General features: G+C 40.4%; 1 protein-coding gene across 2 annotated transcripts in view; it reads right to left on the bottom strand.

Moving 5' to 3' along the window:
• Positions 1–20,966, bottom strand: part of TDRD3 (tudor domain containing 3) — a 93,397-nt gene extending 72,431 nt beyond the window's left edge. The window contains exons 1-2 of one of the 2 annotated variants that reach the window (XM_063392196.1): positions 20,794–20,911; positions 64–227 (exon numbers count right to left, since the gene is read on the bottom strand). In XM_063392196.1, the coding sequence (XP_063248266.1) occupies positions 64–65 (2 nt within the window). In that variant the 5' untranslated portion in view covers positions 66–227; positions 20,794–20,911. Of the gene's footprint in view, positions 1–63; positions 228–20,793 lie in introns of both variants that reach the window. The other variant, XM_063392195.1, reaches the window with a different exon arrangement.
• Positions 20,967–27,711: the final 6,745 nt, after the last annotated feature.

Genomic DNA, 27,711 nt, shown 5'->3' with positions numbered 1-27,711 from the left:
ATTGGTAAGATTTTGTAAATAAAAAGTACGTTTTGGACGGTGGTTGGGTCAAGGGTACCGTACATAAGGTGCGGGGCTCTCTGATCCGCCCAGTCCGCCGCGTGTCCTGCTCTGCTGGGGATGCCTTGCAAAGCTGGGAAAGAACTGAGAGATAATTAAGAATAAACAGCCTTGATAACACGGACTGCTGGACTCAGCTTGGCGTCTCTGGCTCCAGTGTGAAACACCTAGGGCGAAGAGAAGACAGAAAACCTTATTACCCCGGGGAACAGCAACCCCGAGGAGAATCTCAGGGAATACCAACCCCAAGAATGAAGTTCGATATGCATGCTACAAAATTTGTCCCTGACTTTAAAGTTTCAGAAATACTTTTCATACACTAGAGCTCTTTAATTCACAGTAAACACAGGAAAATACTTCTAATATAATTCACAAAGAGATTCAACAGAAGGCACCCCACTCCCTTCTCTACATATTCCACTGACAAACTGTGAATGCCTAACTAAACAACTCAGTAAGGGCTTCTGTCTTGCTGTACACTCAGGCTATGCTTATCCTTTATGGCCAACTATTTATTTTGTCTTTACTGGTTAAAGGATCTAGACACTGACTGCTCAAAAGTAAAATTTTAAAAAATGCTTCTCATGACACCATTTTCACATCCCTCTCCACAAACATGATTTGCTCCCTTTTCTTTGATATTACTCATAACTTTTTGAAAGATCAAGTCACTGCCTACACTTTGGCAAGACTATTACTCTGTTTACTAGTGAGAATTTAAGAGAAGTTGATGGTTTGACAACAGAAAATTTGGCTTTCACACAGACTGGTCAAATAACCATGAGTCACAGTGCTGATCTCAAAGTTGCTTTGCCCATACAAATTTGATCAGAAAACTCCCTCTTGACTCACAGACTTCTCCCTCAACAAGGCACCACCTGGTTCTTCACCAGCCTTTGCTAAGCATTTTCCCTATCTGCACATACACCTGTATCTCCTCTGAAGTTTGGTTAAAGGATAGATGTAATTCCTGATATCTGGGCTAACAACTGCAATCACAATTTACTGTGAAGTGTCCCACCTCACGAAACTGTACAATAGCACACATCCAAGTATTCTTGACATGAATTAATTTCATATATTCTGCTCCTAATTCTGAAATTTTTAATGGATCTGAATTAACTCAAGTCCAGCTCCATCTGCTATAGGCAAATAACAATATATCATCAAAACTTATATAACTAACTACCAGTGTATTCGTAGCTCCACCTAATGTATCAGTGAGGTGAAATGGGGTAATTTGTGAGCAAGCCTTGGGATATAGAGTGGTGTTCTACAGGCACTAAGGCTTGAGATGCTCATCTCCAGCCATGAACAGCATTTACACACTCCAACTTTCCCTTGACCAAAAGCATCTCTTTAAACTCCTCATACAACTGAAAATTGCAAGCTTTCATACACAGAAATGCAAAGGACACTGATAAAAATAGTGACAGAGGAGACATAAGGGTGAAGAACAAAGGCAGAAGAAAATGACAAAATAAGTAACCTTGTCTCTGCCTTTTTTTAACATTACTTCAACTAAGACCATTCATTTTTCTGCACTCTGATGTTCTTTCAGGAGAGTTCAGAAAGGATATGCAGAAAAAATAGAGCAACATGAGGCATGTCTTTATTGTCATGAGCAGGTAACTAGTATGACAGACATTTTGTCAGATAACTAGCTGCTTTTTCAAAGTGCTTTTCCTTTTCCTCTTTTTGCTTTAGGGTTATGTGACTGGATCTAATATGTGAGCACATGTGAAAGCATTATAAGAGGAGACTCATGTTCATGTTGTCTGTTCAGTGTACTGCTGATTAACTGAAAGTCCTAATTACCAGCAATTCTGACACCGTTCATTAATACACACCCACCCTTGCTCAATTACTTCAGGTTCCATTTTCCTTACAAGTCTTACAGATAGCTAAATTCCGGTCTACTTCCATCTGTAGCATTAAGAGCCAAACAGACCTTAGTACACACCTGCTCTTGATCTCTGACAGCTGAGGGAGGTGTTAGAGAGCAAAAGTAATGCATCAGAATAAATAGAGAAGTTCAATTCACAACTGCTGCATGCTGATTTCTACAGAGAATAGAATACAACGAACTTGGAGTTAGGACAAGTTATGGTGTCTCATCATTCAAGTTAGGAAGAAGTAAAATTTTAAAAATAATGTTGAGGACCATCATCTTCCTTATTTTGAAGAAATCAAGATGAATTCAGCTGAATGTATGAAGACAGTCCCCTTCAAAAATTATTCTCTCCTGTTCGGCAGGACAATTATCTGCCAATAACCATATATGTTCTATAAAATAAATCGTAAGAGAAGATCATCCCTCTCAGCCATTTTCATTTTGGACAAATTCTGATAAAATCTTTCCTGCACCAGCTGAAATTTTATCTATCACAATATTTCAAGAAATGGTCACTTTCTATCTGTCTTGAATGAAGAGCTTAGCTTCTGCTTCTGAAAGCATGAAGGGATTAAAAAACATTTTACCACAGCTGCATGTTGTCCTAGCAAAGAATAACTGCAGTGGATAATTGTAACACCAAATAACACATTGTAACACCAAGTAACATCGTGCACAAAAATTAGAATTCATCTTAGAGCACTGCATAAACGTAGCATCTCCCTATAATTGCAGGGCTAGGTAACTTACCCTTCGTCACTTCCCTTTGTTGAACTTGCTCTAAATGCTAAAATACATACAAAGAGAAAAAAAAAAACCCCAATCAATCAAACCCACAGACTGATTCACTAAGCCTGAGGGCTAATTTGCCTGAGATCCTGAGGCAATTCAGAAGAAAGTTTGATTATATATAAATTGGGGAATGGCATCAAAGAAGAATGACTATTCACAACAGTGTGTATTACAGATTCACAAAGCACAGGAGGCAGAATACGCTTCTCCAATCCCCATGCCTGAGCTGGTATCCATTTTACCTAGACTGAAACACTCCAGCTGCCAAACTAAGGACCATAAGGCAGAGACAGGCACTTTTGCCAAATTTCTCTGCCCTCCTTTTGTATTCAATATTTGGAAAAAACAAACACTTCATAGATTAAATTGATAAACCATTTCACACAAAGTCCAGCTTACTAATTTTTGTTTTAGTGACCAAATTCAAAAGTTTTTAAAATGCAGTTCAACTAGTCTTAGAAAAACAATGATTATATATTATGCAGTTTGTCCAGCAGCCACGTCACACAGATGAATTCTAATCAAGCAAGCCACTTTTAGCCAAATTTGACAAAGAAACAGAGGTCTCAAAGACACCTAAGTTTCCTCTAAGTTTCCCAGAAATCAGCTGCCTGGTAGGAGCCAGACATACAAATTAGCAGTTGCATTGTGGAAAAAGGAAACAGAACTTGGCTGTCATCCATCTCCAGCAGGAGCAATCAACTGGTCAATTGAAGCACTCCCCTAGTTCCAAACCAGCCATAACACAGGCTGGTGCTTGCCAAATACAGAGGGACGTGAGAGGAAGCCAAATGTGTGCTGGGGCAGGACAGGCCACCAGAAGGAAATGAAGGCTTGATAGTACACAGGGGCTGGGGAGTACCAAGGGCAGTGCAGCAGCCCCACCATGGCAGTCAAAGGGGAAAGTTTGCAATAATTGGTTTAGTATTAGGAGCTCAAAGACAAACACACTTTCAGATCTCCACAGCTCTGAAAAGCTTATTTTCAACTTGTTTTTCATTTTGTCAATGGAGCCAAGCAACCATATGATGCTATGACTCAAAACTGGACTATTTACTTTCTTAAATACAAGAGTTTTAAAGTTTATGCTCTGCTATTCTGATTAAGAAATAATGAAATCAAGTCTGTGCCAAAACATTTAGGAAGCAATATTAAGCTAAAAAGTACATAGTGAAATATACATCTGCATCCTATAGAAAAATAAATTCCCAGTATATGATGAGAGCAGGCAGGCAAGCAAGAACCAGCAGAGATAAGACATCTCAAGCAATAACCACCTCAACTGAGAAACAGGAACTGGTGATACCCTCCATTTGTCAAATAGTAAAACAGGTACATCATCTTCTCAGAGAAATGGCATGGTAACATTAAACCTTTTCATTCTGCATAGGCACATACCCACATGCAGTCACCAATTCTCACAGAACTGTGCAAGCCAAGTCCTACCCCTTGTAACTGCAAATGACTGTCACTTGTCACTCTTACACTCAACTCTTCTATCCAAAATAACAAGTACGACAGGCTAAAAGGAGCCATGCAAAGGCCACATACTTGCAATTTTGAAACTTTCATGTAACTTATCATGCACTATATTTAGCTTAATAAACTGGTAATTAACATTTTTTGAGGAGTAGGAGGTTGAATAATACCATAACTGCATCACATCACATTTTCTCAGTCATGTGGTACTGTTCTCTATAATGACAGATCAAATATATATCTCCCTTCATCTTTTTCTTTCTCCTTTTCTTCATCTGCTTTTTCTAAACTCTCCCTCCTGTCTGCCCTTCTCTACTTGACAGTAAGAAAGCAGATCAAAAATACGGAACACCTTTCTTTTGAACACTAACTAAGAAGATCGGGTTTCTCCACCATGAAAAAGACCAAAGAGGGTATTTAACATATTCATATGGTTGCAAGTGATATTTAGGAGATAAAAAGGGATTGGATACTCACCATCCCTAAGCTAGCAGGTAGGAAATTGAGCAAACTTAGGAAAAAGGTGCTTCATACAGCATATGAAGGTGTTATTCACTATTCTGTGTCTGCTAAAATTTAACATAGGTTCAGGAAAGGACTGCTCAGATCTGTGCAAAAGAAGTTCATCAAAGAAAGAAAGAAAACATCCAGCTGAGGAAATTGCTGGAAAAAACTCAATAGTCAAAAACCGGGGAAACTGTTTGAGACATGATCTCTGCATATTTGCCTCACTCTCAGGCTTCTCTACAAACATAAGTTATGGCACTTGATTAGAGACAGTTCTGGGACAGAAACTTTGATCGACACAGTAAAGGACAGCTGAAAATCATCCCCTGTAGAGACTAAACAAGGAAAGATGTGCATGAACAGAATGATTTAAGCCTCTTGGACCTGTAGCAAAGCCTACTCAAAATACTACTTCTACTTAAAATGAAGATATCTTTTGTGTTGCTCTCCACACACTCCAGTTCAGAAATTAGAGGAATCAGAAGTTAAGGTAGCAGCTAGATCAAAAAAAGTCATTCTAGTAATGGTTATTATAAAGTACTTACTTCCCATGTAATACATATTCTGTAATGAAGAAGTACATTACATTTTTTTTCCTACACATCAGCATAGCTTGCTGGCATAAGCGTGTCAAAATTCTTTTATTGTGACCACATTAAACTTTAAAATAGATGCACAACTTTTCATTAAAAAACCAAAACAAAACAGAAATAATAGTGTGGAGGGGTTTTGTTTGTTTTGTTTATTTTGTGTGGTGGAGAGTGTGGAGGATAACATGCTAGTAAAAACTGAACAATGCAAGATGTACCACCATAGCAATTCCTTGGCCAAAAGGAATATCACAGAGCTCAACAATAAGAGCCAAGCCATACTCTTCCTTCCAGCCACTCAGACTAGGAAGTAGCTGAACAGAAAGCAGCTCTGTGGGTTCATGGTGTAGAACCATTTGAACACAAACCAGTGTCCCCATACACTGGTAAAGCCTAAGGACATGCTGGGGTGCAACAGCAAGGCTCTAGTTAGCAAATCAAAAAATGTCATTATTTCTCTCCCTATAGCACAAAGCCATGTCTATTCTGTCCAGTTTCAGGGCTCCCCATTATGAGAGAACACCCCCCAACTGAAGACAGGGCACTGAGGTGTTTCAGGGGCTGCAGGCCATGTTCATAGGAGGAGACACTGAGAGCACCATTGTTCATCCCAAAGAAGAGCAAACAAGGAAGTTGTTGCCCTGCCTACCATCTGAACATGGCTTAAGGAGACAAAGCCAATTCTGAGTGCTGTGAAGTGAAATGAGAAAGTGCAAGAAACACAGGTTGAAACATGGGTAATCTCAAATGGACATAGAGAGAAAAACTTTCCAGAGTGGCTAAGCACTAGAGCAGGCCACCTTGGAGATATTCAAAGCTCAACTAGACAAGACCTTGAGCAAGGTGACCTAGCTTGAGTTAGCCCTGCTCTGAGCAAGGGTTGGGACTAGGATGGCCTCTTCAGAATCTGACCAAGTAAACATTTTTTTTAATTATATATTGAGCAAAAAATATATACCAAAACGTGGCATCTTTATAAGAATTAATTACCAAAAATACTTTCTGTGGAACCTTTTCTACATTTTTCCCCAGCAAGGATACTTAAAAGCTGGCTTATTGAGACTGGAATATATAACATAATATTGTTACATATAAATAACAAAAGGCTCAATCTTTAGTAGACCATGTATAAATGTGATCATTTTTAATCACCTTATTTAGCTTATCAACTGTACTTATGAAGGAGGCTATTAATATTTCTCAATTCAAGCTGTAAAATCTTACTTTATTACCACACAAAAGCAGCACTGAACCATGAAACTACAAAATGAAACTTGGAAACATTATTAATTGCTATTTTGTTATTAAAGCATGTCTTCCATACAAGTGTCAAAGACCTGGACTACTTCTGCTTCAAGACTTCATATTAATTTCAGAAATAATAAAAGCTTAACATGCCCAGTGTTTGCTGACTCAAAAAGCAAGATGCTGAGAAAATACCTTCAGTTTTATTTGAAACATTTAAAGCAGAATTTTATGACCAACACAAAGACACCAAGAATAGCTGCTATAGTGGGTACGGCTCTTAGAGAATCGATTCAAGTGCTCTAATGAAAAAAAAAAATAGCTTTTCAAGGCACATCCCGCCCTCCTACATATCAAAACTGGCACAAACAAGAAAAGAAGTTACAATTTGCTCAGAACACAAGGATGAACGATGAGGACCACTACTGAAACAATGAAGTACATCAAAACTGAGACGCCAGGCAGAAAGTAATTTCTTTTACAGCTGTGGTCATCAATGCTTAAAACAAATACTATTACTATTACTGCATATTTTTAGCTCAGGACAGAATTTTTTTCTGGATACAGAGTTACTTTCAACCCTATAAAGGTGTCCTGTTTACTTAGACCTTTAAAACTAGATTTATACCATATTTACAAAATTGACTCAAAAGTAAGTAGCATGAAGGTATGCACTCTTGCAATGTAAAAGAACATACATGAAGACTTGTTCACAATTAATTTGAAAAGCTCTACAGCAACAGAGATTCATATATTCCTAAAACTAAAAAAAAAATATGAGGCATTCCAAAGGGCTTCCAGTGATTATATCCAAGTTGCTGCTCAGCAGTGTTGTGGTTTAATCCAGCAGGTAGATAAACACCACACTCACCAAAAAAACAAACACTAACTCCCTGCCCTTGTTTGGGGTGAAACTGCAAAATTTACAGGTGACCACGGTACCAGGCACTTGGCTGTACCATCCCACACACCCTGCTACCTCTCATAGCTACCCAGACCTGGGGGCAAATTAGTGTCTGTGTCGTATCCTTAAATAGTTGTTTCACCCTGAACAAGACCTGAAACACATTCAGGAGACATAGCAATAAGAACATGCTGGTTTGAACATGCCACGGATACTAGAAGTTCTTCCAGAGCTACTGCAATCAGCCTGGAGAAGAGGGGGAAGGTGGAGAAGTGTCTCCCCTGCAGCCAAGACTGTCTGAGGAGGAAAGGTGCACAGTGCAATTATTGCCGATTCCTGTAGATGGCTCCCGAAGCTCGGAGATGGCAGCGGTGCGAGCACAAACACCACAGCAGTCTCCCAAACACAATGTGACCGGGAGCCGGCGCTACAAAATTCAGTACAATGAAAACCCCGACCCGGCCGCCAGAGGTGATGAACAGCACAACGTGGAACATATACAGCAAGTATTGTTACTCATACAACATATATACACTTATACATATACACACTTAGACACTTAAAGCAGGCCTTGTCGATATACAACACAGCTCTGCACACACAAATCAATGCTGCAAACTAAAAGAGGGCAGATGAAGATGAAACATTAGAAATAATATTTTACTGTGGTGAGGCACTGGAAGAGATTGCACAGAGAAGCTGTGGATGCTTCATCCTTGGAAGTGTTCAAGGCCAGGCTGGATGTGGTTTTGAGCAATCCAGTGTAGTGGAATGTGTCCCTGCCCATAGTAAGGGGGTTGGATGTAACTAGGTAATCATTAAGGTCCCTTTCAACCCAAGCTAGTCTATAACTCTACAATTACAACAGATTTGTTTCAACGTGCTCCAGTCAGATCTTCCACTATTTCAAACATTTATGTCCCATACTGGGTGCCAAAAAAGGACTGTTGTGATTTAACCAGCAGGTAGCTAAACACCACACAGCCACTAGCTCATTCCTTCATCCACAGTGGAATGCGGAAAAGAGCTGGAGGAAAAAAAGTAAAATTTGTGGGTTGAAATAAAAATAATTAATAGGACACAAAAGGAAGAGAAAATAATAAAAATTATAATCATAATGAATTAATATATATATAAATTATACACAATGCAGTTGCTCACCTCTTACAGGCCAAGGCCCAGCCAGTTCCCAAGCAGCAGACTCTGATCAGCTTTCCCCCTAATATATACATTGACCATCATGCCCTGTAGTATGGAATATCCCTTGGGACAACTGGGGTCAGCTTTCCCAGCTGTGTCCCATCCCAATTCCTTGTGATCACCAGCCTCCTTCCAGGTAGGGTGGAGTGAGAAGCTGAAAAGTCCTTGATAATATAAACAGTGCTTGGCAACAACTAAAACATCAGGGTGTTTTCAACCTCATCCTAAATCCAAGTACAGGCCTATAAAAATGTGAAGGTGATCATCCAAACTACTGCAAAATCAACTTAAGCATCCATAAGTGCAGTTTAAACGTGCTATCAGGAGCATACTTTTCCTAACTGGTAGTATTCTTTCATTAAAATGTTTATAGTTATACCCACAGAGTTGTATTAGAAAAAACATTTGTTCAAAGTGAGTAAAAATTTAAAGAGCACTTTGCACAAGAGAAAATATGCATTGCCCTTCACTACTCCTGCTATAAATAAAGTGTAAAAGAATCTGCCATGGTAAGACATCAAATGATGTTCCTTTTCATACTGCTTACCTACATTTTCTTTGAAGTAACAGGTAAAAATCAGGTGCTGAAGCAGCTCACTAATAAAATTTATTTTCATAGTCTTTGGTTTAATTATTACTTTCAATTTAGTATTTTTGCATTGCGGACTCAAGAGGAGAAAGGATTTAAATTAAAGGCTCTAACACACTCGAGATTCATCTAACCTCCCAGCCAGATGATGTGTAACCAGAGAACAACATATGTCCTTTATTCTCCTGCTTTTTTTTTGAATGATCCTCTAATCCAAGCTTTCACTTCCTTTCCTTTTTAAGTCAGTCACACAAATGCTTCATCTGACAGAAAACTACTTTCTGTTCTGTCAGCAAGTTGGGGGAGGAAAGGGAAGGGACAGTCAGTTATTAAAAGATAAAAATTATGTTATTATTTTAAGAATCAAACAACATAGACACGCAGTAATTATTCTGAACAGAGAAAAAACACTGGATGACATTTAAGAGTAGAATTACGCAGTTACAAAGCACTAAGTTCATCTCTAGTGCAACAGCATGAGAAAAATATGACCACAGCTAAAGCACAACAGCAATTAGTCTTCTAGACTAAATTAAGCTTTTTCCGTTTCATCGTGTTATTATGATATGGTGGCATGGTTTAGTTAGGAACTAAAACATAAATTAAGAAAACAGAACAGAGACTACTGTAGTGTTCAAAAAGACATTCTCTTTTCCTTCTCTTCCCCATTCTCAAACCTAGAGAAAATTACTCACTGGTAAACCTTCAGCAGCATTCTCCAAGGAAATCTTTTCCATCTCAAAACCACAAATAGAGAATCTCTTTGCCTAAGCATCCAAAATCATAAATGAGCATCGCATTGAGCATTGCAAATTTCTGCAATAGTTATTTGACCAAGGCTGAAAACTCAGTGGATTTACAAAATGTAATACCTCAAGCATAAAAACACCCTCAAGTTCTTGTTTCCTCATTTGCTTATTCCACAGCAATTCTCTCTATTTTAGACAATTCTTCAAAATGAATTTCTGAAACATATGCCAGAAATTTTTCAGAACAAACTCAGAGTGAGAGATTTCTTTGGACATTAAGAAAAAGATTACTGTTACCTACTATTTAATGACCAAAAAAATTTGATTGAAATAATTTTACTCTATATATTTGAAAATGATTTAACTATTAAACAAATCCAAAGAGGTTTATCTTAAAATATTAAGTATAGGTAATGGTACATCCACTTCAATCATTTTCTCTGATTTTCATAGTTACAAACACATCTATTGTTATTTTGTATCGAAGAGTGTAGGTAGCACTCAAGTGAAAAGTTGCAGAGGTATTTGGCAAGTATTTGCCGAAAGGGAGAATTCCAGGCTGTTCCTTACACCAGCTGAAGTGTAATTCTCTAATCTATCAAAACCTACCTGTGTACTACACACGACTGTGTATCATACCTTACATCTGAATTTAAAGGCACAATTTTAAATAATAAGTTTTTAAAACCAAGAACCATGACTGTGCTCATTATACATTCTGTTTTCAATGAAAAGCAGCTTGATGGATCATATTTTTACATAAGGATCCTTTCAGCATTCCTTAGCAGCTCATTACTTCAACAGAAAGTGTGCCTCATTCAGAAATCACTACTCTGCACAGTCAGAACCAGACCCTTGAAAATCACCCACCTTCTCTTCAGCTCCTTCACTAATGTTTTCTCCCCTCGTGCCCTTCTCCAAATAACAGTTTAATGGAAAACGTCACACTTTCTAGTACTTTCAACTGTATAACAGAAAGTGTGCTAAGATTGAAAATGTAATGTTCATTAGCATTACAATTCTAAAAAGTAGTTTAACATTCATCTCTGCTTTGTATTGTCTTGGACACAGTACCACAGTTACAAAAGTAAAAGAAAAATAAAAATGTACTTGGAAACTGAGTAAACTTAACTGCCCTGATGCCTTTTAAAGTCTCCTGCACTCCCACTGTACAATGAACCTATCAGAAATTATGGCAACATCAACCAAAAGAAGTGGAAATGTGCTTCCATAATAAATGCTAATTTCCATTTCTATCACTCTAACAAGCAATACCACAAAGCAAGATGATCCAGCTGTTGAAAGATGAATTTTAGCTATTCAGTACACTGCCATCAATATCAGAGCTAAGTGATTTCATATCCTCATTAAATAGGAGAATAATATTATTAATGCCTTTCTTAAGGGTACTGGATAATGCACACGTCTAGCCTGTGACTTAATGCTGTATCCCAATTTACATCTGTAAGTATTTAAAGACTGAGATCACACATACTGTATTTTACAACAGTAGAAGAATGTAACACAGTGAAACTTCAGCAGACTGAAAAAAAAACAAGTGAACTTGAGTCTCTAACAACTACTTAATAGAAGAGATTTAGTGATAACACAGGCACACTGTTATCTAACAGTAATGTCTGCGATGCAAAAATGTCAAACTTTTCCAGGTAACACACAGAGATGTGCCCAAGATAACCTCACTAACTCTAAACTTTGATAAGATAAGCTTCCAGCAAGTAGCACTGCTGTAAAACAGCAGATGCTAGAAACAGCCCCTGCAGTCAGAAACTGCTGGACAAGAGCTCTTGCAAGCTCTCTACTCCTTGAGAAGATTTGCTACTCCATGATTCATAACAGGCCAACAGGCCACTGCAACTTGACATACAAAAGTCACAACACTGTGGAGGGATTACTTTGTTCATGTAACAAAATTCTTAAAATTCCTTTTTTTTCTTTTTCTTCTCAGATACAAGCTGTGAACACTCTTTCTCACTCACATTTTCCCAAGAAAATGCTGGCAGCCACCCTAAAGCATTAAACTGAACACAAATATACTAAGGCTGGGGCCGTGCCAAAGACACAGCTGCCATGCCACTGAGAATATCTTGAAGCTGTCTTAACACACATGGCTTTTTCTCCTCTGGCTTTCTTCAACAGCTTTTTTCGGATATGACACAGCACTAGAAGCTCGAGCTGTTCCTGGAGCACTAGGAGACAAACAACAAGAAAGAAAAAGCCAGTCTTGACCGCTGCCCCCAGACCACACTCCCTCACAAAGAGGTGAGTTCAGCAGTTCTCCAGTAATCTTCACTTGCTGTCAGGTAATGCCATCACTCCCATTTCCAAACCTAGGCTACATTTCCCAAAGTGAAGGGTTCAAAATGATGCCAATACAAGAATGCCCACATGCCTCAATTACTTACCAGTGGTACAAAGATTATTTAACCCACTTTCTTTTTCCTTAAATGTGCAAAGAAGCTCAAAGGTTGTACATCAGTTCTAAAGCTGTCCAGTCCTCCTAAAATCTTACACCTCATGACTATGCATTATGTTAAGTACAGAAAAAGTGATTAGAAACATACATATACTATTCATCCCCTAGAGAGCCTTTCCTTCTTCCTGTCAGGTCTATTAGAATTACTCTTACTGGAATTAAATATGCTCCTTTTGCTCTAAAGAAGTAGAAAATGTACTGTTCCTGAAAGTATGAACAATATGCATAGCTTGGAGAATCAGTATTAAATTTATTTTAATTTTATTGCTATGAAAATCACAGAAAAAAAAAGTAACTGATGTATAGGATATTTAATATCCAATTTTTCCAAGTGTAATTTTCTCTAACTAAAACTTCAGGACAGCTTTTTACTCCTATGTACTCCTACATGTATTATTTACATAAAGCTGTATTTTAACCAGTAATAACACTCAAAATACACACACTGAAAATCCTATTGAATATCACTCTGTTATCAGAATGAATGATAACAGTACCTTACTCCAAAATCACCAGCTATGCTCACACCAGCTTGCTGCTCAAGTCACTGTCTGGGGAGTGTGAGCACACAAATTTAAGAGAGGAAAAAATCTGTCTCAAGAGTCTTATAACATGATTTCAGAATGCAAAGTCTTTGCAAAGGTCTTTCTCCTGAGACCCGGTTCATCTATATGCAACATCTACTCCAAATGCCTCAAATTTCCACATTCTAGATGACACAGGCTTTCCGACTAATAACTTAAATTACCAGGAACATGTAACTTTAGGAGAACCTACTTTTGCTCAAATGGTAAGATACTGACCTTCAGAAAACTTTATACTTCTTAAAAACACTGCTGCTTTTATTAATTCACCCTTCCATTGGGAAGTTCATTTAGACTTGCTGGAAAAGGCAGATAATAATCAAGCATGCTGCTATTCTATCCTTCCCTCAAATCCCTACCAAAATCCCATTTACAATACACTGAAAAACAAAATTTCTCTGAGGGAAGGGGTAAATCAAGCCAGAATAGTAAATCCCAATTATGTAACAAGCTCCACCTCATCACCTTGCTGATGTGATGACAAACTAGTTTAACAACAGAAAAATTGATAGAAAGTCTTATGAAACTCAGTGGACAGGAGATAATGTGCAGTGTTTAATATGAGTTTTTGAAGAGCACCAGCACAGAAAGAAGTAGAAAGAAGGGAACCAGTATGTCACTGACTCAAACCCATTAAGGAGCGCTTGTCCTAATGAAGTATTTGCATCCTATAAAAAAGGCTAAACCTAAGAATTACAACACTAAGTAAATAACTTATGAAACAAGACTCAATATATTCAAAATTCCAAGGACTTCGAAAAGGATACTAGCTATGGGAAACTTACACATTTCCTGGGAAATCATTGATTGGAAAGAATCAATGAGAGACACACTATACCAAGAAAAGTCAGGACACTGAAAAGGTGGGTGTTAAAGAGATCTGCAGCAATTTAAAGGTCTTTAACTTTAGATGTGTTGCAAGTAGAGTAAGTTTTTTTCTTTCCTTTTTTTTTTTTCACAATAGTAACAACTTCATTCTAAGTTACAACAATTCTATAAATCAAGGACATCTTATATTAGTGCTTTACCTTCCCAGCAGAGAAACCAGCAGGTAAAGTCTGTGTCCCCGAGGGCAGTGCATAAATCCATATGAGATCTCACATAAAAAGATGCAGGGACAGTCTCTCCCAGCAACTGACGAAAACCAGAAGGGTGAGCTGCAGCAAAGCAGTGGAAATAACAGCTGAGATAGAGTGCGTAGGGGACTGTCACACTTGCTTTGCCTTTTCTCCCTGTTTTCGGTTCATTTCTCCCCAAATCCTCACTCCCTCTTCCCTCATTACCAATCATGGGAAGAAAATCCTTTCTTCAGAATTATGGTGTGAGGACACTTACCTAACAATATAAAAAAAAGAACATAAATGGTGTTTTATCTTATGCAGTCTAGGGCTGTCTAACACAGTTCCATTTTTGTCAAGGGTGGCCAGAGGCAGATGATCCAGGTCAGGAATGCTAACCACAGCAAATATCCAGACATAAGTCTCCAGAGCAACTTCTGGCTATCAGCCAGAAGTTTTTAGAGCTGGTAGTCTAACTTGCCTGTAGAGTTCAGTATTCAGTGCAACTATCCCTACCTGGCTTTGCCTGATTACAATTTTAAGTCACTCACACTTTTTCTGCTCCACAATATCATGTGGCAAATAAGTTCCACAATTTAATTACACACTGCTCAACAAGCTACTTTAATTTTCATCAGGTAGCAAGTTTAATTCACCATGTGGCCTAATTCTTGTCCTAAGAAAAACAGCTACTCTTGCTATTTATAATTTCTTTATGATCTATGGATTTTATAAATCTCTATCATCTCTCCCCGTATTGTTCTGTTTTTCAGAGTAAAGAGCCTCATCTTCCCAGCACAGAGTATCTTCCACACCTCTCATCCACTTTTCCAGAGTCTATGAAACCCTTGTGTGCTGGCATGGTTACATTAACGCACACTTTTAATGATTTTGACACACCACTGATGAACATAATGACCTCACAATGACTTAATTGTTGTGAACAATTCCCAACAGCTGTCTGACCACTGCCCTTTACATGTATGCATGTATGTAACAGGAGCAAATTTAGAGCTCATCCCTGTGTAGATAGGTTTGTATTATTTTCCCCTGTATGAACATCAATTGACATTCACCAGAACTGAAGTAAACTTGCACGTGAAAGAACAGGATGACAGCTTTGGAAGAGTTTGCTGCAAGTACCCAATTAGTTCAGATTTTACCAGTCCCCAAAGATCAACAAACTGTTATGGTGCCACAGTACTGCCATTCCTCAAGAATATTTTTTAATACAATGACCCCCTTGATCCTAGCAGAAACCTACTGCTAACATTGTTCCAACATGAAACAATCATTTATCTGTCTAGTTTCTCATTTTTTACCCAACCATACCAACCACAGGATAACAATTTCTCTTTGGCAAATAAGGTTTGGTTGAGGTCCTTAGTCAAAAAAATTACCCACTTTTAAACCAATCTGCTACGGACTTCAGTAAGTGCTTTCCAATTCTAGAGTTGCAGCATTCAGTGAGCAATAACTGTGTAGGATTTGGTGAGTAAGAGATCTACTTTCATTTTATGTCCTGCCTGCAGATTATATAAACCTCACCAGCTTCACCTCCTTCAGTTTTCTCTTCTGCAAACTGATGTGTTCCAAACATGTTCGTCCCCTACCTCCTTCCATCTCCTTACTTTACCCATCCTTTTTTTCACCTTTTAATTATAGCTCTAAATTTGTTTCTTGTATCTGTAACAATTCCAACTAGTAACTTATTTTTCAAACACCTAGCATCTTCTTTAAAAAGAAAAAAAAAAAAAAAAGCATCTGAATTAGGTTTTGAGGTTGCTTTCCTTAATAGAATACAAAATGCTGGACCTTTTGCACTCCTCCAGAGTGAAAATGACATGAAGAATCCAAGTTATAACAACCTTGTGACGCAGCAGGAATGCAAATTGATCAGATTAGCCAGTAAGGGATACACCTGAACAAATAAAAAATGCAATGATGTGGCATTTTGTTTAGCACTGGCATTTTGAGATTTAATGGTACCAAGCAAACTTCACAAGTTTTTGCACATCACAAAAGAAGTCTCAAGAATCTCAAAACAGATGCATCTTTCCTGTGAAACACAAGATGTGTGTTATGCTTGTGTTTAAGGAAAATCTTGTCTCCTGCCCAAGCTTGCTCAATATGCAGGAATCAAATTCAGCTGTGATTTCCAAAAAAGCTTTATTGGAATAGCAAAAAAACATGAGGGAAAAACAGATAATCTTGCAGAATTCTGGAACTGGACTACTTTGCCAAATGCCTGCTGTGTTCTTAGAAAGTGGTGTTAGATTCATCCCTTTGAGAACTTCCCTGTGTTTCTAGGCATACACCTACTTTTGCTTTAGAGCTTGGATCATATCAGATTATGAGTCCTACAAGAGGACACGTGGTAACAAACCCATCTTAAACCCAGAGTTACCCAGTATGCAGCACATCACTTGCTGAAATATGAAAAACTCAGTTCAAAAGTTTGTTGTACATCAGCTCCATATTTTTCACTTACAAAGAATATACAACCACAATGACATTAATATAAAGGTTTTCTCAGGAACTGTTAAGCAGTACTCCTTTGTTTCCAAACAACTAGTACAATTCCATTTCCTCTTAATCTCTAGGAGTAACTTTTCATAATCATGACATTGTTTAGATAATCTACGAAGTACATTAATAATACAAGACTGTACTTTTTTCCACAGAGTGACTAATTTTTATGGCATCACACACTGCAATAAAAAAATCTGTCCTAGTTGACAAAGAACTCACAAGTATATTTAGCTGTACTAAAAAAAAATCTTTACTTATCCAGTTTGCACCTCTTGCTTTCCCACAGAGATCAATCACCAGACCCGAGATCAGTGAACCACACGCTAAACCTGCTGTAGGCCAGGGCATATCGTTCATTTATGACAATATGTTGGCATTTCTTTGTAAAAAATTCCCAAGTTCGGCAAAGACCTAGGAACACTGTAGAGGGTCTTGGCTTGTCATATTTTCTTATGAAATGACACATGGGAAATTTAAAACAACAAACAAACAAAACCATAAAACACACAACAAAAAATTCTGTTGCAAGCCAGTAAGAAGCACTTTGCAACTCATTGTTTACATAAGGGAATGTATTCCACAGTTCTTCTGGAAAACACTTCTCGTAATAAAACTGGATTCACTAATTCACGTTCCATTAAGGTCCACATTTTAACAAGAACACTGGAAAACAGGTTCTGAAGTTCATTGAGTAACTACATGTAACTATACACATTATGTATCAATGTAACTATAACAACACAAAAAGGTAATTCTGCCACTTGGCCTTGCTTCTCATGCTTGATAATTAAATAAAAAGTTAATACAGAGCTTCTGTTCCAAGACAGAATATCTTTTTCACAGACATGTAATACAAACACCTTATCTCTCTCCTAGCTGGAGCCAATATCTCATTCCAAGGAACAGTGTAGCGTGTAATGAAAAGAACAAGCACCAAAAAATGCAGGTTTTCAATGAGAGCTGCAGGGATCTGTCTTCAGAAAAACTACAATTCTGCACATAAACTACAGGGGCCTTTTACTCATTTTCATAAAACAACACCATCACCAAAAAAAAACCAAAACCAAAACCAAAAAACAAAACAAAACAAAAAAAACAAACAAAAAAACCCAAAAACAAAACACAAAAAAACCAAAAAAACCACCAAAAAAAAAAAAAAAACCACAAAAAACAAAAAACCCAAAAAAAACCAACCCCACCAAAAAAAAAAAAAAAAAAAAAAAAAAGAAGGCTCCCAGCTTTACCTACCACCGTTACATTTACTAGGTAGGGCTACTTTACCTTTCAGAAGCTGACAAAAATGTAATTGATATACTGAAGCCAAACATTACAAACTCTCAGACAATTTTATAACAGATTACTCTGACAATACCTCATTGGGGGAGAGGAATAAATATATAATTACTGTTCAGTATTAACTACCCTTTATTACTGTTTTGCTTGAAAAATAACTTTATTTTTAATTCAGAATAGTAAAAGGTAAACACTAGTTGCAGAAACTGACAAACAAGTCTCCCTTCACTCTTTCTTCTAACCTTCTAAGATTTAAGAAACTTACTGTAAAATCCAACCAGTACAGGCAGTATTTTACAAGCTAGCAAATTTTCAGCAAAGCAAGGACTTTTTTGGGGTTTTTTTGTTGGTTTTTTTTTTTTTTTACTTGATGTGCCATGCAGTGCTTCTGCAGTGGGAACAGATTTTAACATATAACCTCAGTTTTGGTTTTGAACTAGAAAACTTATCATTCTGACATCAGGTGACAGCAACAGTAACAACCAATTTGGTACAAAACATTATTTAATCACCAGTGTAGTCAGACACATAATACTACATTAAACACCACTGAACGCTCACTCACAGATGCACTAAATAAATCTAAGATCTAATAATATGAGAAAAATCATAAGTAAGAGCAAAGCAGAAGCACGGATGTTCAGGTTACTATTCTTTTTGAAAGTGCATGAACACAGCTAAGCAAGATTTCTAAATCATTATTTCTTTTCCCACTCCACCTCACATTCCTCAAAATATATATGTATTAATTCCTCCCTCTTTTATACTACCCTTCCCAATGCAACTAGGTCAAGGCATAATTCCAGTGGACCTGATAATCATCCCATTACTTGCCCGATCAACTTTCAGCCTCTGGCTCCCACCCTACAGGACTGCAAGAATACCAAGTGTTTACAGCCATTCAAGAGTCTGTGCCCCCAAGGAGGGCAGTAAACATTGCAGAGGGACAGGATGTTGCAGAGGGACAGATTGTTTCAGAAGCTCCTCATATTTATACTGCCAAAACCTGAAAGCCATTTACCAATGGCTCACATTCAGCTGAAAAGGCAGAAAAACAATTCAAGAGCTGAAAACTGTGAAAAATTTTTGAATAAGCAATAGAAAGCCAGAAAAGCAAACTAAGAGAGTAAAACTACTTTTATGGAAGATTTTTGCATTTGTGGAGAGGTCTAAGGAGCAAGTCTAAAGCCACAGTCCAAAATTCCCATTAAATAAGCTAATGTTATAAAAAGTAGCAGAAATATTTATGATTATTTCAATTCCGCAACAGGCAAGAACCACAGGGTTGTGCACTCTAGAACTACTAAGAACAGTATTTTTGGATCTTGCTACACTTATCCAAGAACACACCAAAGGACACCTAATTACTCTATTTGGTTACTATTACCACAAAGTAGCACTGCAAAAGTTGGCCCAACAAACACAGTATCACCGGGGGGTTAAATGAGGTGATTATCCCACTGAATTCAGCACTGGTGTGGCCTTACCCGGACTACCGTGCACACAATTAGAAAACTATGTGAAGGTTCTTAAATACGGAGGAGGGCGACAAAGCTGATGGCATATTCTGTGACGAGCAGCTGAAGACTTTGGCTTGTCTCGACTGGACAATGGGAGGCTGAGGGGCAAACCTCACTGCTCTCTTTCTACAGCCTCCTGAGCGGGGGAAGTGGAGAGGGAAGTGCTGATCTTTTCTACCTGGGATCCAGTGATAGGATGAACAGGGATGGTTCAAAGATGCATCAGGGAGGGTTGAAATTGGACATAAGGAAGCATTTCTTTACTGAGGGCATAGTCAAGAACTGGAAGAGGGCGGTGGTCAATGTCCCAAACCAGTCAAATGTTTAAGAGGCATTTGGCCAGTGCCCTTAATAACATACCAAGATTGGGTCAGCCCTGAAGTCATCAAGCAACTTGACTAGATTATTGTCTTAGGTCGTTTACAATTATCCTGTTTTATTCTAAACCACATAATATCAACTTTAACCTTTTCCATCTTAGACATATTTGAAAACACAATCCAGGACAACCACTAATGTAAACAGCAAAACAGAAATATTCCCAAAACGCCATTGGAAATAATGCGTGTTGCTTTGTGCTTCAGCAGTCAGCACTGAACTTTAGGTTTGGTGAAAGACTTTCCAAGTAGTTATGGAAAAAAGTCAGCGTTGACTAATAAGTGAATCAGTTCAACAAAACAATCAAACAAACAAAAAAGCCTCCAAACCAAAACAAAAACTTCCTACAATGTAAACTCACCTCTAGGCCAGCAAATAAGGGTTTGTAGTAGGTGTTTGAAAAGCACAACTCGTTGAAACACGTTGCTCCAAAATGGATACTGTGTACTCAACGACTGGGAATAAGTGGAAAACACAAGTACCCGAGCTCAAGCCTCACGTGTGCTTCATCCACCCTACCTTAACCCCACTTTTTTCATCTTGCCTTCCTTACTAAAGGGCCGCACAACGCAATTAACAACCCCAGCGCTACGGGCAGGCGCCAGGCCTCCGGACGAGGCCGGTCCCGGGGCAGGCGGCCGCCGAACCCGAGGGGTCTCGGAGGTGGCCCCGGGATAGAGGTGTGGGCCCTCCCCGCAGGGCCGGCGGGACGGGCCGGGAACTCCTCTGCAGGGCGGGCCAGCGCCAGGCCCCGAGCGCACCGGGGGCCGCACAACCCCTGCCCGCCGCCGCCGGGCTCCGAGCGGAGCTGGGGCGGGCACGCCGCCCGCCCCGCACGCCTCCGGCACGGCGCACTGCCCACCCCGCCCCGCCGCTCGGAGTCACCCCCGGAGGCGGCGGCGCGGCCGAGCTCGGCGCCACTTACCAGCCCGACTCGGAGAGCGCCGCCCGCGCCCGCTCGGCCATGGCGCCTCCCCCGCCGCTCACCGCAGCACTCGCGGCCGGCGGGCGCCGCGGGGACCCCCGGCACTCGCCCGGAGGGGGAGCAGGGACGCGGGCCCGCTCGTTCCCCCGCCCGCGGGCCTCTCCGGGCGCTCGGGCCGGCCAGGGGGAGGGAGGGAAGGGGGGAGGGAGGGAAGGAAGGAGGAAGGAAGGGGCGGAGGCGGCGCAGGCAGAGACGAACAAAGCCCGCGCCCGGCGGCTGCCTGGAAACTGCCGCCGCCATGGCGGGGAAGGGAAGGAGTGAGGGCAGCGCAGCGGGGCAGCGCCGGCCCGGCTCCTGCGGCTCGGGGCCTGCCGCCGTGCAGTGCCGGGAAGGGTTCGTTTAAACGCGCTTTGTCTGTAAAGAATGTTATTGACTGTAGCGTTGTTCTGGAAGAGGCTTTCCTGCGTGCCCGCAACACGCGTGTTGCGGATGAGGAGGGATTTTTAGAAGGGTCTGGAGCGCACGTCACATGCGGAGCAGCTGCGGGAGCTGGGGCTGTGTAGCCTCGAGGAGAGAAGGCTCAGGAAAGACCTTCCCGGTGTCAACAACTCCCTGTGAGGGGTTCGTAGCCAGGTGGCGATCGGCCTGTTCTGCCGAGTAACAAATGGCAGGACGAGTGCAAATGGCCGGAAACGGCCTCAAGTCGTGCCACAGGAGGTTTAGGTGGGATATCAGGAAAAACTTCTTCGCAGAAAGAGTGAAGCATTGGAACATGCTGCCCAGGGAAGTGGTAGAATCACTGGGAAGTGGTAGAATCACTGTCACTGCAAGCGTTCAGAGAAGCTGTAATGTGGTGCTTAGGGGCATGATTTAGTGGCAGACTTGGCAGTGCTCAGTTAATGGCTGGGCTCATTGTTAGTGGTCTTTTCCAGCATTAATTATTCTTTGTGAAAGACTGTTCCTGTGTTTCTTTTATGTTTGGCAGTTTGTTGTTTGGGTGGTGTTTGGGGTTTTTTGGTTGGTTTGTTTGTTGTTGTTGTTGTTTGTTGTTTGTTTGTTTGTTTTGTGTTGGTTTTGGGGTTTTGTTTGTTGGGGTTTTTTTGGTTTTGTGTGGGTTTTTTGTTTGTTTGTTTGTTTGTTTGTTTTTAATCTGCCTTTTTAAAGGGAACTATACTTTAACAGAATAGCACTATTTCAGTATTGCTGTTACAAGTCCTCAGTGCCCTGGGGCGCCGGTGAGGGGCGCGGTGGGAGCACTGTCCCCCTGTTTAATCTGTGTTCCCACGTTCAGAGAAACGCCAGAAGTGGAACTTGAGCAGATCAGGAAATTACCATAATTTCCACAAGCATTAGGAAAGTGCTTCTCGAGGCCTTGGTGCTCAGGGTTTCTGCCTGCAGGTGAGATCAGCTGCTCTGCAAAAAAACAATGACCAATTGCATTAGTGCATCATGTCCAGCTACTTTTGTAACCCATCAATGCCAAATGGGTTTTTTCAGTACTGAGATTTTGAAACTTGTCTACCTGCTATGTTTGTCTATTAAAAATGAACTCTTCTTCATGGGTCATTTTCATCCTTAAGATGTTATGCAGCATTTAAGTCAAAGCTTACAATTTTGCTTTTGTTGAGGAGGGGTTTGATGGGTTTTTTGGGGTTTGTTTTGTTTTTTGTTTGGTTTGGTTATTTTGATCAACCTGAAAACCTCTCTTTGTTATACCGAGTACAAATTACTCAGGATTTTTGCACACAACACTCTGTGCTGTCCATTGATGGTATTTTCTTTTGTGTCTATAGGTTATATACTTTAGAACAAATGTTTTGTCATGAGTAGGTATGGTGTCCTGTGTGGCTCCTGTTTTTAGAAAGGCACATGTATCTTTAAGTTGATAATAATTAAAAGCTTGACACAGATGAAGAAACAAAACCTATATTATTCAGGTTCAGCTGAACAATGTATAATGCTACACATATCCTTGAAGCTTTCCTGGTCATGAGCCTTAACATAAACCTAAAAAAAAAACCAAAACCAAAACAACTACAACAACAAAAAAGGCAGCTTAAAAGTGCAAGACTGACATGTCATTTTGTCATTTCTGCCAACAAAATCTCAAAATAATGAATATAAACAGAGGAAAGTGTTAATCCTTGTGGTGGTCATTAAACAACAATAAAAAAAAAATAGCAGAGGGAGCATTATTAATTGGGAAAGTGGATTTTCAGAGCTTGTGTAGTCCTGTGTCATGACAAGGCTCCAGGTGGACATTAGCTGCCAGAGGAATAATGCCAAGGAGAACTAACTAACCCAAGAGCCTTGAAACAGACCTACTGTGTGTCTGTACCAAAGAAACTCTTGAATTAGTGATGAGGAATACCATAAAGCAGAAGAAATGAAATCACTGAAATGTCAGTGGCCAAGTTACACCTGTGTTACAACAGTAGCAGCTACTGACATGGAAAAGCACTAGTAGATAGGTGGAAGTGTGGTTCCAGTTCAGAACTTATTATGCAAAAGAAATGGCAATAAAAACACCTTGCATTTGGAGTCTGACCTGTCTGCACGTTAGATTATCAAGAAAAGGTTGTAAACACTGTAACTCAAAATGAGATGCCCATAGAGCCAATTAGTTAGGAATGGAGTATGACCTGGCAGAAGATAATGAGAATTACAGACTTTATGCATTGCTTCATGTTAGTTTAGGACGTGGAGGGTTTTGCTTACTTAAATCTTCCTTGAAATCACCAGGCAATTATACCAGCAGTTTATGCCAGCATAGGGCTAGCTGTTGCACCTCATGGCACTAAACACCATCTATAATAAAGAAAATGAAGGTGCTGTCCTTCTTAAAGGTCTGCAGGCATCTGCTCTAACAAATTCATTATATGCAAGCTGAGACGTGTATATCTATTCACACAGATATCCTTTTGTACAGGAGAGGTCCCCATTAGTGGGTGTTTCTCTGCTCACAGAGGGCACTGCCTGAGCTTCGCAGTTTGTAGCTGCTGTTGGCCATGCTGCACTGAGGTGAACAATTAGTTCCACTGTAAAACAGGAGGTGATACAGTGCCTGCCAGGCAGTCAGAAACTCTCAGGTAAGACCCTCTGTACCAAACATAAAACATTCTTAGAATATATTCTCTATATCAGTCACCCTTAGAATAAATGACATTGCTGTAGGTAATGAGCACCAGAATAACTGGGGCTGTACAGGGACTGACCTAAATCCCCACATTCCTGTAAGGGACTCTGTGCCTCCTGAGCTTTCTCTGAAAAATGCTTGTTGCTCCAGATGAATCAGTGCATCACTGTCCACAAAATTCACATGGACTTCTTCTGTCCAAACTGCCTACAATGTGGTTCTGTTTGAATGCTTCCCATATGCCCTGGGACAACTTAATCTATGCCAAAGAGGTTATTTCACAATGTTCTGTAATTTTAAATACCTGAAAGGATTGGTCTACTCAAGCACCTCTGGTGACATAGAGCTCTAACAGACAGAACTAGCATGCAGCATAAGACAGCAAGAGCCAGTTTTTGAAACAGCCCTGCAGGGTTCTTGATTCATTGGATTGATTCATCCTTACTCCCTTCGTCTCCTGCCAGTTCCAGGCCCAATCCTCTTGATTAGCAGTAGACTCCCAAAACTGGGGAGCTGAAACTTTTGACCACACTTTGAAGAAACCTGTAATGCTCATTGTGAGTTATGGCATCGTTCACACCAACCTGATGTGCTGAAAGCAACAACGGTGGGATGAAGTCCCTAAACACCAAGTCCAACAGGAGGTCCCCACAACAATGGAAATGCTGTTTCGGTCTTAATTTTTATTTTGCCTATTGTGTCTTTTTAGAATACACTTTCTTCGTTACATTATCTGAAGGGAACAGTCTGCTTACTGAACATAAAAGCAGACGATCCTTATCCTGGATCCATAGCTGGAAGTAACTGGGCACTGAATATAAAAGGCCTTTCCTTCTGGTTGTATTTCTAGGAGTTTGCTAGAGTTTCAACAAAAGAGGTTATCTCTCCATGTCCTGTGATGGACCAGGTCCTGAACTGATTGGACTGCAGTCAGAAGGATTAGCTTTTCTACATGTATTGTTGCATGTCAGCCAAAATATTGTGTATGTTTTATCTGAAAGAGAAGGACAGTGATCAGCAGTCAGTCTTTCTCATATGGCAACTGGAGAAGGGATTGTCTTTTCACAGGCTAAAGAGAAGAAGGGAAAATTACAGAAGTAAAGATTTTCTTCATGGAAGAGAGGAAAGGGAGAGGCTTGGAAGGGAGCAGGATGAATGAAAGAAACAACATGTACATATCCTACATGGGACTGGTAAAGGATTTTGAAGTCTTGGACATAATACCACAACCTATAACCACAGACTGTAGTTAAGGTGGTGTTGCAAGGAGAGATAATTTCCACTAAAGGCCAAGGGTAACATTTTTGTCAGGCTGCTCTAATTGATTTTGTCACCTGACTGTCCTCTTCTGGAACCCTTCAGTTTGACCACACCTCCCACTTGCTCCTGCAAATTACTACATGTATGTCAGGCCACAGCATATTAAAAGTGTAGTTCACACTGGCATTATGTCAGTCAAAAAGACAGCATCAGACTCAGCAAGGCACTGTGGCTGTCAGGATGGGGGCATTTATATATGGCACAGTGTTGCTGTTGTTGGCTCTGTGCATGGCTGCTTATCAAAATCTCAGCAGTTCAGACCTGAAAGTGCAGATGAACCACTGCAATGATCACTGGGGTACGATGGATCACTGAGTATTGCAGAATGTAATTCCATATAATTATGATGCTTTCAGGGAGCCAGCAGAAGGGCTGGTGTTTGTCAGCCGTTCTGGCACGGCTCAACCTATTGCCCCTCTGGACACTGACTTGGTAAACAGCCAGGGAGCAGAGGATCAAACAGCATATGGCTTTGCAGACTTTACTGGGCTGCCGTAAACATCCCAGCCCTGAACAGCTGTGCCTTGTCTCTAACAAGATTACTTTTAAGAGACTGATACCTTCTGGACTGAATGAAAATCTGGAAATAAGCATGTGGTTGTCAGGACTTTGAGTATACCAAGAGCCTCTTCCCTGCTCCTTGGGGCTTGTTTGCCCATCTTCCATTGCAGCTCTGATACGGTTCAGCTGTAGCCTTGGATGAAGGTGCTGGGGACAGAGCTGTGTGAGGAGGAGCTATGGGAAGCCTCATGGGGGCCCTCCTGCTCTTTGTTTGGGAGCTGCATTGAAGCTCAGGCCTTCATCCTTGAGACTTGTCTTAGGTCTGCCTGTGTCTGTCCATGTGCCTTGCTGATCCTGAGCCACTGGTTTGACTTGATCTTCAGTGCAGACATGTCTGGTAACCTTAAATACTGCCTCACCCTGCTCCCCAGTGTGACACCTGCTCAGGTACCGCCCTACCTGCCTTGCTATTGCCCTCAGCTCTTGGCTTCCTTGTCTTGTGGGGCAGCCCATGCTTGCTGCTTCCCGAGAGCTCCTCTCCCAGAGCCATGAACTTGGTGTTTCCTGGAGAAGTTACATGATAGCCCACTGGCTATCTATCACCTGGTGTCTGAAACCGGTACACATGATGCAACTGAACAAAGCTCACTGGAGACTCTGCTGGAGGCCAGCTGGACATGTAGTCCCTCAATGTACAGGACAGAACAGTGCCCCCAAATAGGAGGAGAGCAGGGAGGGAATGCCTGATCCTCTGTGCAGCCTTCTGCTTCCCTCATGCTTCCCCAGCTTTCAAGTTGAAAATTTTACAAATTTGGTAAAATTAAGGTTAATACGTACGAGCACTACTGGGCAGAGCTGCCCATGAAGGGCTAGCTGCGTGCTGAGAAATTGTGGCCTATATATGAGCAGACAAGTTAGGGACAGCACTAAAGGCCTTGTGGAGTAAGTGCCATGCAAGAGGACACCTCACACAGTGTCAGGGAGCTTTCAGCAGGATGTAAAGAACCTGCAGGGTGGGGGTGGATGGACCATTGTAGGCTGGCCTATCCAGCCACATGGACATCCCTGTTAAAACTAAGCCAAATTCTCTAGGGTAGGACAGCAACACCCCAAACACCAAGGTAATGGAAGCCTGTGGATCCAGCTGTCAGAGCCACACAGGCACAGACACCATCATCCTGCGTAGTACACGAACAGGATGTGTCCTTAGCTATAAACACAGATTAGACTGGAGAGCACAGCTGTGCAGCACGACAGTGATCACCTATTACATGTGGCTGTGTAGGAATTCTGTATATTGGGTTTGCTATTATTACTATTAAAAGTCATAAAGGTTTTGTTTGGTATATCCACAATACTAGAAGACATCTCTGTTAAACGGTTTGGGGCATAAATGACCCAATAATCTGTCAGCACTTTACTTAATTGCAAGGTGAGAGAAAAAGACTGAATAAATAAGTGCTGTTTTCTCATGGAAATCTAAAAAGATTATTTTTGGATTATAAAAGATTCACTCTGTGGTTTTCCTCAAGTGCTGTCATATGTTTGTGCTTGAGGAAAAGCAAGTTATTGGAAATCTATGCTAGGCTCCAGATAAGCAGTTGACTTTCTATCCATGATTTAATACCCACTAAACAGGCAAGAATGCTTCTTTGTTATTTCCTGGCAGTGAAAATATACTGTTAGGCATCTTTCCTGTTCAGATGTGGCAGCTTTTGCCTACCAGTGTTCTTCCTCTGTAGTCTGCAGGCCCAAAGCAGTACAGTTCGGAAAAATAACTAAATTTCTCAAGAACTTTCAAGGAGCAGCAAAATCAATGGCTCTAACAATCAAGTGCAATAACTGGGCATGCTGTTTGCTGTCCTTCTCCTATGAGTGATTCAGTCCTTTTCTAATTCTGCTTTTATTTATGTATCTCTCCTGTCTCTGTTGATTTTGTTGTTCTGTCTTTGTGCTCCTTC

Source organism: Prinia subflava, chromosome 3, assembly GCF_021018805.1.
Source record: "Prinia subflava isolate CZ2003 ecotype Zambia chromosome 3, Cam_Psub_1.2, whole genome shotgun sequence".
Lineage (NCBI taxonomy): Eukaryota > Metazoa > Chordata > Aves > Passeriformes > Cisticolidae > Prinia > Prinia subflava.
The sequence above is the reverse complement of the archived record's forward strand: the minus strand, read 5'-3'. Positions and strand labels throughout refer to the sequence as shown.